General features: G+C 36.2%; 1 protein-coding gene across 3 annotated transcripts in view; it reads left to right on the top strand.

The window, feature by feature from the left end:
• LOC107002772 (histone acetyltransferase GCN5) overlaps window positions 1–10,521 on the top strand; it is a 36,118-nt gene extending 25,597 nt beyond the window's left edge. The window contains exons 8-12 of one of the 3 annotated variants that reach the window (XM_027912486.1): window positions 4,446–4,500; window positions 4,686–4,792; window positions 5,100–5,193; window positions 9,770–9,911; window positions 9,985–10,521. In XM_027912486.1, coding sequence (XP_027768287.1) covers window positions 4,446–4,500; window positions 4,686–4,792; window positions 5,100–5,193; window positions 9,770–9,911; window positions 9,985–10,048 — 462 coding nt within the window. In that variant the 3' untranslated portion in view covers window positions 10,049–10,521. Of the gene's footprint in view, window positions 1–4,445; window positions 4,501–4,685; window positions 4,793–4,886; window positions 4,960–5,099; window positions 5,194–9,769; window positions 9,912–9,984 lie in introns of those variants that run through there. The other 2 variants (XM_015200935.2, XR_003574855.1) reach the window with 2 other exon arrangements.
• Window positions 10,522–13,580: the final 3,059 nt, after the last annotated feature.

The following is a 13,580-nucleotide window of genomic DNA, read 5'->3' as shown; positions in this document are numbered from 1 at the left end:
AGAATATTGTTTTGTCTTATGTATGACTAAACCAATTCTGACATGTATTCTTTAGCGTTGTCACTTCTTAGAATACGTATTGAAGCATTGAATTGAGTTTTGATTTCAGCATAGAAGGCACAAAAATGGGTAAACACTTCTGTGCGACTCTTCATAAAATAAATCCAAGTCATCCGAGAGAAATCATCCACAAACGTGACAAAATACTTATGCCCTGTTCTAGAAACGACAGGACATTGTCCCCAAACATCAAAATGAACTAATTCAAAAGCTGACTCAACTTGCTTATTAACCCTTGGACCCATTGAACTGCGATGATGTTTTGCAAATCGACATGATTCACATTCTAATGAAGGAATATTTTGAAACTGAGGACAAATTCTTCAACAAAAGGCAGAGAAGGGTGTCCCAATCGACAATGTGCTTCAAATGGAGACACGATACTCGAGAAGGCAACTAATCGAGACTCCCATTCATCAAGGATGTATATATCATCAGATACATGTCCTTTACCAATAACTTTATTTGTCATAAGATCACGAAACAAACAATAATTCGGAAAGAACGAAATATAACAATTCAGATCTCTAGTAATTTTGCTGACAGAAATCAAGTTAAAGGCTAACTTCGGTAGACTTAATACAGATAACAAGGTAATAGAGGATGTTGGTTTGACAGTCCCAGATCCAACACTATTGCAAGTTACCACTACAGTAACTGGAGATGGTGATTGTGTGGTCGAAAGCTAGAGAAAATACTAGGATTCCTAGTCATGTGATTTGTGGCACGCGAATCAATAACCCATTTATTCGAAGAGGTAATAAGGCATATCTTATCTGTCTCAGAAAATGCATTAACAGAATTGGATCCCATCAATGATTTTTGATGTTGTGCAAATTTCTTCGTAGAAACCAAAGCCATATTATTAGAAGACTGACTAGTAACAGCATTAGTTGCTTGAGTTTTGTGATTGCTTCCTCTCTGACTTTCATCCATTTTTAGTTTCAACTTCAGCAGTTAAATGAAGAGAAATGCAGAGACAGTATCTATAGAATAATCTGAAAGGCTAAAAGAGGAACAAACATGTAGCCCAATCACAGAGACACAACGTCAATGTTCAACAAATTTTTAGAGAAAATCAATATCAAAACGTAAAATAGAATAAAATGGAAAATTTCCAGTAGATTGTGGTGTGTAATCTAGAGTTACAAATCCCAACCCCAGCAGCAACAACAAAGAACAAAGAAACCAAGGATAACCACCACAAGCAACCCACACATCCAACAATTATTGGAATCCTAGAAGAAGTGCAGCCGCAGAAGCACAAAAGATGAATACCAAATTGAAGTCGCAGAAGTTACAAGGAAGAGAGTAACCTAGAAATGAAAACTCTCCAAAGAGTGTTTTAAACACCAGAGAAAACTCAGGATGTGCTTGAACAGATAAGGCGACGCCGGAGATGACTGAAATGATCAGTTCTTTCTCGAATAGACAGAGAAGAGTTCCCAATTTCTGAATATGAATAGAGCCTACGAAGAGTTTCCAATTTCTGAATATGAATCGAGCCTATAGGCTCTAATACCATGTAATCATATCAGAGGGAAGAAGATCTTATTCCAATAGGTAAGCAATGTATAAATAAGATAAATTGTGTGCTAAGTTAGGAAAGAAATAAAAGACGATTCCTGTAAATCTGATAATTCCTACAAATCTACTATCTAAATAAGGCTATGTATTCTATTAGGAATCAAGTCTATATACATTCTATAACAAAACAAATGACAAATACTAAACTAGGACTTCTAGGGACAAAGAACAAAGTTTAGAGTAATGGAGGATTAGCTCGCTAACTCTTTTTGCTCTTATTTGGATCCCATAGGCTAAAGTAACATTTGGAAGAAATTGTGAATAAATAATATTTGATAAAAGTGATGTATTGTTGGACATATGATAAGAAGTGCTTGTGTCCATGATCTACAGTCCTAGGGCATTACCGCATTAGACTTTGAAACACAAGAAAAACAATTACCAACTACTGAAGTAAAAGACTGAGCAAAAACGAGACTACTTGTAGTGATGTCTGCTTACTAGCTTGATAATGAAGAAACTCATTATACTTACTTTAGATAAAGAAAACCTCTTGTTACATGTTGACCTACTTAAAGAGTGTATCCAAGCCTATTACAATAACTACACTTGGGACAAAATCTTCCAAAATGGGATCCTTGTCAATCTTCATAGATCAGGATGCTCGATTATCTGTTATTTGAGATTGGAGAGCGAGGAGTCAATGGTTGGTGATAAGTCCATGATGTGATTGAATGGCGTGACAAGCCAAAGTAATCGAGAGAACATTTCATCAATTGGAGGAACCGTTGGATTAGCCAAAATCTTATCACACATAAAATCAAGGTCATTAGGAAGTCTATCAAGTGTAAGTACTGGAAACAATGTCCGTCTTCGCTTATGTTGTTTTTCAATGTTCGTTGTGACTGTATTAACCTATCAAATTCCTCCATGTTTGCTTATACCAGTCCCAAGTAAGTAGACAAGTCCAATTTTTTTTCTTTAAGTGTGTCATCTGAGATATCATGTCATAAGAATGAGATATGTCATGACTGTATATAGTGTGAGCCTTTTCCCAAACTGAATAACATGTGTTGAATAGACGAAACAAGGGCATCAACTTGGAACCTATAGATCGCCACAAGATACTATATAATTAAGCATCAACCTTCTCGTACTGTCCTTTGGTCCTTTTCATGAATTGAACTAGCTTTTTTCCTTAAGTGATCTCGGACATCTTGGCCCTAGCACCAAAACTCATCCAAGGAAGCCCAAGCTAACTAGTTTGGGTTTCCCAGTAAGGGTTCTGACATAATCATAACCCTTGAATTTTCAATTTCTGTATTTTTGGAGCCAAAAATATCGACCACGAAAAACATGTTGAATCGAAGAGATATCTAGTAATAACCAACTAATGATTGTGAAAAAGGGTTAAAACTCACTGTAACGCCGAAAAATACTATTCTATTGGCTGATGTGCAATGAAACCTTGTGGGTGGGGTCAGAAATAGGAGGACAACCAACTCAGACCAGGGCTCAGAGTAGGTTGCAAGACACATATTTGAGTGGCAAAATTCCTTGTCATACAAATAGCGATCTGCACAATTGGTGTAAAGAATCCCCCTGCTTTCCCTGATATGCACTTGATGAAATCAGGAATAGGGTTCAGGCGACTAGAATCTACATTAAAGTGGAGGGAACTTCTCAGAATTACTATAAGAACGCACTAGAAGAAAAACAACTTGAAAAGTAGCCGGAAAGGGCTTCATGTGGTGGCACATGTGTCAAAAGCATTGTCGGCGTCAGAGCTCCGAGAGGTATGTGAGAGTACATTTAGGGTTGTCTACCAGAAGGGTTGACTGGGTTTGTCGCTGGTGAGTGGGGGAGCCTGTGATGGTATTTGTTTTCACACAACTCTAATAGAAAGTAACATGTCACAAGTTAGATCTGAAGAGTCACCAGAAAAATGCATTGCAATGGATTTGTTTTTCCCCAGATGGTTCTCGTTGTTGCTCTCATACCATGGAGAAGTAAAGACATGGGAAAAAATATTATTAAGATGTGTATCTCTATTATTACAGTGAGCACACTAATACCTATTTGTGGAGAGGTATCATATAGTGTCAAAATCACGATCAGAGTTAGTCTGGATAAAAGGCAGAATCCATTCCCCTTCTGATCTTATCGGCCTTACGGTGGGCCTAAGAGCAAGGAAGTCTCAACCCCCCAATCCCCCAGTATGAGGGGTGAACCTTCGCTCGATTTATAATCAAGACTATTTCAAACTTCAGGGATTGGAGAGAAAGGCCTTGTCCAAGACAAACTCCTTAACTTAATGCTTGAAGAAGAGAATCTTTCCTTTATTATTAATGAATCCCCTTACTCAAACAAGAAAGGAGGCTTATCACTTTCTTGAAGACGAGCTTCGGCCTGTTGGGGATCCACGTCATGCTTTTCAGCGATATATCACACATTACATACAATCCATATCCATTTAGGACACTACATACATTGATATTCTAACAAATCATAGTATCTTTGCCATCATTTTCTAGTTTTAGTAAGTTGTAAATATCAATCTGTAAATGACTTGTTTTTGGTTTGCAAAATGAAATTTATTAATGGGAAATGGTTCTTTTAGACTTGTTAACTTGTCAACAGATCATGTAAAAAAATTCCGAGGACAAAAGACAGTATCTCAGAAGATATCTTCTTTTATTTGAGAGGCATTTCAAATTCTTTCGATTGCAGATATGGTCTCATATGGACTGTGTTTTCTTTGTAACTGGATTGGTCTGATGTTGCAATACTATGTTTTGCTGCTATCGTGAAGAAACTGTTGGATTTTGAAGTTCACTAATCTTGACTAACTTATTTAGAAGGAAGCTGGCATTCCCAAAAAGGCCATCAAGGTTGAGGATATCCCTGGCTTGAGTAAGTTCTCTCCATCTTTATTTCATTTTTCTTAGTTTCTATTTTTCTTATGGATATGTAGAATTTCTAAACTCTGCTCTTTATAAGTGTGATCTGAGTCCCTATAACTTACCTTAAGCTGTATTCTTTTTGTGCTCCAATAATCTTAAATTTCTTATGGGAATTTGCTGTTGACATCTTAATAGGAGAGGCTGGATGGACTCCTGATCAATATGGTCATTCTCGTTTCAAAACAGTAAACTCCTTGTCAGATCAGAAGTCTTTGACTGCATTCATGCGCTCACTCCTGAAAGTAAAACTCTTGTTTTTCCTTTTTCTAAAAATTTATAGTTGCCTCATCACTAAATATGTATCATAAATTATATTTTTTGAAATAATGACTATAGAAGCTAACTTGGCAAAGTTGAGTGAGTTGGGTAACAAAACAAAGTTGAGTTACTATGAAGGCCAATTACCAAAGTTGAGTGACCACCCAAGCTTCTAACTCTTGCTTGCTTTATATAAGCTTTTGGTGCACAAAGGACAGCTAGCACGACTTTAATTGACTACTTCTTTAGTTAAATATGCACATCTTTACTGAGTTTTTGCCTCCTGTGCAGATAATGCATGACCATCCCGATTCCTGGCCTTTCAAAGAACCTGTTGATGCACGGGATGTTCCTGATTATTATGACATCATCAAAGATCCAATAGGTGATGGACTTTTCTACTTCTTTTTTTCCGTAAAAGTTATTTGTATTTCAAAATTTTGATGCACCAAGCAGTTTTTACATGAATTTAGAAGTTGAAATGTTAAATGGACTTTGAGTCTAAGTCAACCCTAAACACTAGCTCAAGACGAGAGGATTGCTCAAAGACCATATAAAGTGACCTCCCGTATAACTAAGAAGGTGGTAACTCGAAAGAGTATAATGGCTGTTAGCATTACTAGTAGATTGTTTACCTTTTTGAAGTGCAATTAATTGTTGGGGTGTGCAAAATCGAACCAGAAAAAATGCTATCGGTTTACCGTTTACCATAAGTCTATTATTGGGTTAAGGAGTTTGTCATGGTTTGTAAAAAAAAATTAGTATGTGTTTGGATTTGTTTTTTTAATATCGGGTGATTGGGTAAATCGATAACCTATTAAGACTCTAGTAATTTACTTCTTTACCCTATATAAATATTAGGTACTGATTGGTTACTACCTCTGCCATTTTGCCTTTAATTCCACATTATTTTCTTTGTTCTTTTATTTGTGTTGCACTTGCATAGTTTTTTTCATGTAAGTTACTTGTGTTTCTATTTTATGGGCATTATGTAAACCGATAACCAAACTGAAAGGACCAAAAACCGAAAAACCAAGAACTAATAAAAAATATCTTATTGGTTTACTGGATTTAAAAATAAAAAACCGATAAATCGAGCCGATAACATAAATATCGAATCGACGGATGCACATCCCTCATCATTGACTAGAAGAAGGCAAGTCCTTAGTAGGTGCAAGGTCCGTGACATGAATCAACTGGGCCTAATGGTGGACGCGGACAACAATGATAAGTCAGGGTTTGTAACAATATGGATGGAGATGTAGAAGTAACCATAGATTCCTCAAAAGTTAGTATCGGTAAGACCTTAGAGATAGCATGATGATCGAAACATGTAAAGTTAGGTTGAAACTCAAAAAAATGTGGCTTCGACTAACAAAATATCGACGAAGATCACTTGAGTAGCAACGATGCACTCTTTGAACCCGAGAATGACCAGGAATTACACATTTGAGAACATGAGAGACTAACTTATCTTTCTTCGGGGCTAAGTTATGAAAAAAACATGTGCTCTTAGAGACATGAGGTGGGTAGAATATAAAGGTGAATGTGGAAACAATATGGAACAAGGAATCTGATTCCGAATAGAAGATGAGGGCATTCAATGAATTAAATAGCAAAATGTGAGGACTGCGTCACCCCAAAAGTGCAGCTGGACATAAGATTGAATGAGAAGAGTGTGTGTAGTCTCAATGAGGTGTCTATTCTTCGTCTCTGCTACCCCTTCTGTTGAGGGGTGTACATACCAGATGTTTCATGACTAATTCCTTGGTGAGTCAACAGATGCTCAAACTAGGAGGATAAGTATTGTAAGACATTATCACCACGAAAAAATATGAATAGAAACACCAAAAATGATTTTGTACTTCAGCACAAAAATTCTGAATATAGAAAGTAAGTTCGAACCATCTTTCATTAAGAAAATTTAAGTACATCTTTGAATATCAATAATGAACTGACAAAATAACTAAAATTGTTAGGTTGAACCAACTCAACTAGGACCCCAACTATCCGAATAAACTAGTGAAAAATTAACTCTACACACTCGCAACACTACGTGGAAAGGTAGTGCATGTGTCTTTTTCAAGTTGACACGATCACAACATAATGTGGATAGACTAGACTAATTAAATGCCATCTTCTGTAGCCTGAATAATTTTTTTTGATGACCGTAACTTGAATAGATTTAGATGTCCCAAATGCTTACGAGGTCTGGGATCTGTAACATTGTTACATGGCATGTTCTGGAATAAATAGAAGTAGTAAGATAGTAAAGGTAGTACAGGTGTCTTTTTCAAGTTGACACGACTTACAATGTAATGTCGATAATCTAGACTAACTAAACGCCATCTTCTGTAGCTCGAATAAATTTGGATGTCCCAAATGCATGAGTTAGGTCTGGATGATCTGTAACGTTGTAACATGGGATGCTGTGGAATAATTAGTAGTAGTAAGATAGTAAGGCCTTGTGATTCATGCCTTGCGTCAATCGTCTGTCTTATATGAGTAAAGAATCATCAAGAAATATTATGGCACAATTTAGGGCATTAAACGGCTAGCAGATGCACTATTTAAAGGACAACCAGAAACCTAAAGAACAATGTTTAGAGTGACTGAGAATAGGGGGTTAGCTTGTCCAACTCCCTTTGCTATATTTTGGGCCCGTTCGCTAATGTAACAATGAGAAGAGATTGTGAATAAACGTTATTTGGCAAAAGTGAGTTATCAGTTATCACCAAAAACATGATCAGAAAGCATTAGAGTCCTTGACCCACGGTACAAGGGTATTAGACTATGAAGCAAAAAGATTATCATCAACAGAAGTATCATGCTGAGCTACTGAGGCTACTCGTGGAGTTGTATGTGTACTTGCTCGATACTAAAGGAACTCATTATATTATCCTTCAGATAAATAAATTCACCTGCATTGTTAGTCTGAGCAACACGAGTTTTCTTAGGTGGTGAGCATGTAGAGAATCATATTATTTCACGAGTGTCTAAACCTATTACATGAACTACCTCTAGGTAGCAGAGAATCGTATTCTTAACGAGAACCGTATACTTAACAAGTATTTTCACCTAGGTAGAGATGACACAAAACAAAGAGATTGCTTGAAGAATGTCAATGGAGTTCAGATTAGGGTTCTGATCCCCGTTAGATTACAAGCTGGCAAATCTGGCTCGAAACACTTCAAGGAACCAGATCTACTGCTGGAAGCTATTGGCTACCTTCCAAGTAACAAGATCTGTCCCGAGAAGCTGTTGGACATCTCACAAAAATAAAAATTGATTGGAACTTGGAAGAAATTAGTTCGGCTCGGCTTGGAATCAATGGGCGAATCCAACAGGAAAAAAACTGATCTGGAATGTGGTTGGAAACTGCTCACCACGCCGATGTGTGTTTCAGATTTGTCCGATGTCATATATTTAACAAGTGCGTGAGGGTGCATTGCTGGGTTTCTGCCGGGATATGTTTTTGGGGTTTGGTCGCTAGAAGTTGCTGCACCTTTTGGTAGTTTTACTTATCGTAAAATACTGGCGACAAGAGACATGACATTGGGCATATCCAAAAGTCATCGGAAAAATATGCAGTGATTGGCTTTTTTGTCCCCAGGATTTCTCACTGTAGCTCTGCTACCATGTGAGAAATAAAGTCTCAAAACATTAATAAGATACGTAAACTAATTATTACACTGAGCTCTATTTATAGACCACAAATTACAATCCTCCTCCATGTCGGGATACAATCCTATTCTGATACGGCCGTGAAAGTTGCTGAAAATTTTTCATACAAAATTCTCTTCCAATATATTGGTGACCTTAACAAGGTTGGAAAAGGGACAAGAAATATTTTGTTGTTTCTTCAACAATTTCTGATCTCTAGTGGACCTCTTTTTAGGATTCAAACCCAAATGAAGTTCTGACCATCTATCAGAGAAAATTGAAAGCACGGTTCTTGCTTTGATTTTTTCCAAAAATAGATGATTAATCATCTGCTTCTCACGTTCCTGGAATAGATGGGACATTAAGGAGTATCCAGAAAGGCATTTTGGGAATTGGTCCGATTCTATCTCTTTTCGTTCCTTTTGAAGAAAGGAAGGAACCCAAAGAATCGATCTTTCTTTTCGTTGTTGAATCTTTCTTTGATTTATCAATGTGGGATATTCCGAATCCTCATTACTGATGGAATCAAAATGATCTCTGGATTGATCATAAAATCCTTTTAGTTGGCTAGAATTTGTTATGAAATCATATTGAATATTTGACGATACATTTTGTATCTTGCTAAATCCTTGTAGTCTTTTGATAGCGTTCCTCAAAGAATCTGATATGTGAACTGGAAGAGAAATTAACTGAGAATTCAACCTTGAATATTCACCCAAATTATTGGGGTTTAAATAAATATATTTGCATGTTCTAAAGAGGAAAGGAAGTTACTATCTAATTACAATATGAGTAAATTAAGCCACTTATTATATTTATGTATATTCTAGAATATTTGTAAGAATTTGAACACTTTCTGTTGTTGCTAAAGCATGGAAATATTTCCAAAAGGTCCTATAACCGCGGAGGCTCTTGGGGACAAATATTAGAGACACAATTTTGTCCAAGTTTATTTTCATTCTTTCAGCACATACACACATGTTATGAATGGATATTTCCAGTATGACTTTTTCTATTTTTCTTTCTCTGTACTTAACCATGTGAGACGTAAGACCAAATCAGAGTTTGGTACTTTTAAGAGATGAAAAAAATCCCCTCTTTTTTTTTTTCTTGTTGTGGGGGTTGGGGGTTGATATTATACATGTATGTAGAGTCCATGAACTGTTCCTTTGATTTTGGTGTCTGCTTGTCCCATGCAATCTCTGATCTACATTAAGATTCTTTTCCCCTTTGGACCCTTCTTTTAATTTCATTGATAATTAATTTGTGAATATTTGTTATGGTTATGTACAATGCAGATTTAAAAACAATGTCAAAGCGGGTTGAGTCGGAGTTATATTATGTGACATTTGATATGTTTTTGGCGGATGTGAGAAGGATGTTTGCGAACGCTCGCACCTATAACTCTCCTGAGACCATTTACTACAAATGTTCAACCAGGCAAGTGTATTGCTCTTTAATGCTCTCTTCTTCTTTTCCATATTTAATTTTTGTAATTATATCCTTCTTACAGGCTTGAATCACATTTCTCAAACAAAGTTCAAGCTGGTCTACAGTCGAGCATCAAGATTCAGTAGGAAGTTCATTATTCGATATTTATGAAGTTGATTCTGGTTCAAGTGAATCCCATCATAATTGATGCCTTATGATATCATCCGACCCTGGTGTTTCATGAGAGTACTTGTATAATTTGTATACTAAGTAGATGTACAATAGTTAATTGAAGTTGTTACTTGAGTGAGTTTTACACCAGTTGCTGGTGGTACACAAAGTAATCTTATATGTGGGTAACCCCAAGGCGGTACATGTTTATTTTGTAAAAAGTTGTCACTGACGCATTGTTATGTTAGGGTTAAATTATGCAACCAATTAGGGTTGTATGACTTGTTTGGTTAGCAACTGTTGTATCCGACTTAACTTATGAAATCGAAGCATCAGAGTTGCATTCAAATGAGAAAATACGTGATGTAGAAAGAAGTCTGGAGTTCAAAAGGACCATTTTTTGTAATGCAAATATACACTGGTTACTTTTTTTTATTTAACCAAATAATATTAACGGTCTGTAGACATCCGGCATCTATCTCTCTCTCTCTCTCTCTATATATATATATTTTAAGATGCTCTTTGTTGAGTCATATTCTTATTTTTTTTTCATGATGTCGTTACAATTGAGTGATGCTCTTTGATGAGTCATATTCTTATTTTTTTTTATGATGTCGTAACAATTGAGTGATGCTTTTACTTTTACAAAGTTTAATAAATAACAAAGATAATAGACATAATAAGGTCCTATAACATAGTTTTAATAATTTCGCTCTATAGCTATAGTTTCGTGCTATGGAGGTTGCAGTTTATAAATTTCGTTTGCGCATTTGTATATTTTAGGGGTGTGTAATACTCCGCAAGTCTAAAGCTAATCTAGAGTATAACATGAGAGTCTAAGAGTTGTAACACTATTTTTAAGTTAATAATAATGTAAACAAGTCATTCGGGAAATTTAGAATCAATACGTCAAGGAACGTCCATGACATCCGAAACTAGTTTAAAGGGGTGCTAGTATGCCTTAGCCTATTTGACAAGGTTTTAAGAGTCGGAAAATGATGAAATTTGGTGGAAAGGTGTCTAACACGTAATAGAGTTAGTTTATAGTCGAAACACCCGGGTACGACTCCCCAAGGACCAACCAAAGGGTCCTAGAGGAGGACCCTTCCAATTTGGCCAAAAGTTGTCATGGAGGCAGTGTCTACCTACGTGCTGCAAGTGACGAGGCGTAGGTCAATCGACGGGCGTCGATTGCCTCCGTCGACCAACACTTAGCCATTTTGGCTAATGGTCCATTTGAATCAGTCTCTGACACGAACGTCGGGTGTACAGGACGGAAGGGGGCAATTGCATAGACTAACCTACGGCCTGTCAGTCGGGGTCTCGTAGGTCAGGTCACTGGTTGCTGCCATGTTTTTAGGTTAGTTAAATTAATTAATTAATTAAATAAGGGGTTATTTAATTAGTTAGGGGTTAAGGGAGGCCTAATTAAGTTAGCTAATGATTTCTATAAATACCCTAAACCTAATTTAACTAAACCTAACTCTCATAATTCCCCAAACCCAATTGCTCTTCCTTCTCTCTTCTTTCTCTCTCCCAAAGAAACTCCATTGAAGACCAAGTAAATGAGGGTTCTAGGGCTTCAAAGGATCAAGTTTTCAATTAGTAAGGTCTGAGATTCTTTCACCTTTGGGATTCTTTCCCCAAAGGGTTCCTTCAAATTGATTTCAAAAAGAAGAGTTTTAGATTGATCCTCTAATTGGCTTTGTTTATGATTTCTTTAAATAATTATGATATTATGATGTATTGTAATCCAATTATGCTAGTTCTTGATTAATTAAGCTAGGTTGTGAAGCAAATCATGAATTTGACCTAAGTTCCTAACCCTAGGCTATGAACTAGTGATGAATTGTTGTGTAGTGATTCAATTGACTTCGTTATTGTGTTAATTACTATTGAGTGATGATATTACACCCAATGTTGAGTTGAATTGGATGATTGATGGTAAGATCATGATGATGGCTTGGGAAGGAGATTGGGATAAGTCTTGTGATTTCAATTTTTCACTTCAATTATGATTACTTGTGGTTAGTGATGAAGTTATATTGAAGTATACCTTATGATAAGATTGATTATGGTTAGAATGATGTTGAATTAAAATGTCTTGAATTATGTGATTGTGAGATTATGCTTAAGATGCATTGATATAAGGTCGGTGATGAAGTACATATATGTCTTACTATGATATGATGATGTTAATGTGCTAATCTCACATATCAGGGTTGTAATGAAAAGTGTTCTCATGCAATTCCTATTGAGCTATGACTATGACTATATAAGGGGTAGACCCTATGACCTAAACTAAGTTATGTACTCAAGAGATTGGAGACTATAATGCATATAGCATAAAGAGGGTCCCAAACTATATCTCCTAGTTCTTGAACTATGTTGCCCAGATAGGAATAGTAGCTAGTGGATCCACATAGATGATATGTTCATGTTTTGGTACTACCTTGGCAAGTAGGTCACCTTCCTTTGGTGTAGGGTTCCATGACACCGGATTCCACATTGGTTCATGTGGTCTATGTCGGTTAAGGCAAGATATTCTCGAAAATAAAATGAAGTAATAAAGTGCACTCCAACTAGGATGACTTGAGGGGTTTGACTAAATCTAGGTAGGTGTATGAGAGTCTACCTATACATTGTACTAGTTATCTTTGAAGGAAGTCTTAGGAGGATGTTCATATATGAATACATGCTCATTAATGTAAATGATATATATATATATATATATGTTGATCTCATATGTTAATGAGACTATGTGATGTTGGTTTCACTTATTAATATGTGTTTGGTTTCTATTGCTTAAATATGATGATGTTTACTCTTAATGATATAATATTTGAAGTTGGGCAAATCTTATGGTTCATGTTGAGTTTAGTTGGTTGAGTGAGGTTATGGGGCCTTACTTGGCCATTGCACTAGTGAACTTGATAGGGGTGTATGAGTGATGGTCTTGCTCTTGTTATGATGTTATGAACTCTTATACATATTTGTTGATATTATAACTTGATGAATGAGTTGTCTTGATTATGTGCTCAATTATGTTGGTGTGCATGTTGACTTTAATTGACTTACTATTGTTGGTCTTGTGATGTACATGGTCTTCACTTAATGAAGATGTGCTATTGACTTGTATTGGTTCTTGAATGTGCATAGTGTTTTCATAGTAAATTAGCATGTTTTAATAAAATGTCCCTTTTTAGCATAATTTCTATGTTGTACGTGCATATGGTCCTATACTTAGTACAAGTGATGTGCTAACCCCGTTTCTCTCTTTTTCCCCAACATTTATGTTCCGGTCGTTGAAGGATTTTTGACGACATTTGAAGAAGACTTGGATCCTCATTCTCCAAGTTGGGTAGGTTATCACCACTTCGAGGACAATGCCACTTTCTACCATTGGATGTTGATTAGTCTTAAAGACACTTTATTCATTCTCTCTCATTTGAGTACTAATGATTGTATAGCCTATATGTGGCTTTATTGGTATTGATGTGTGGGTTA

Source organism: Solanum pennellii, chromosome 10 (assembly GCF_001406875.1).
Source record: "Solanum pennellii chromosome 10, SPENNV200".
NCBI lineage: Eukaryota > Viridiplantae > Streptophyta > Magnoliopsida > Solanales > Solanaceae > Solanum > Solanum pennellii.
Note: the sequence above shows the minus strand (reverse complement) of the source record. Positions and strands in the feature narration are given on the sequence as shown.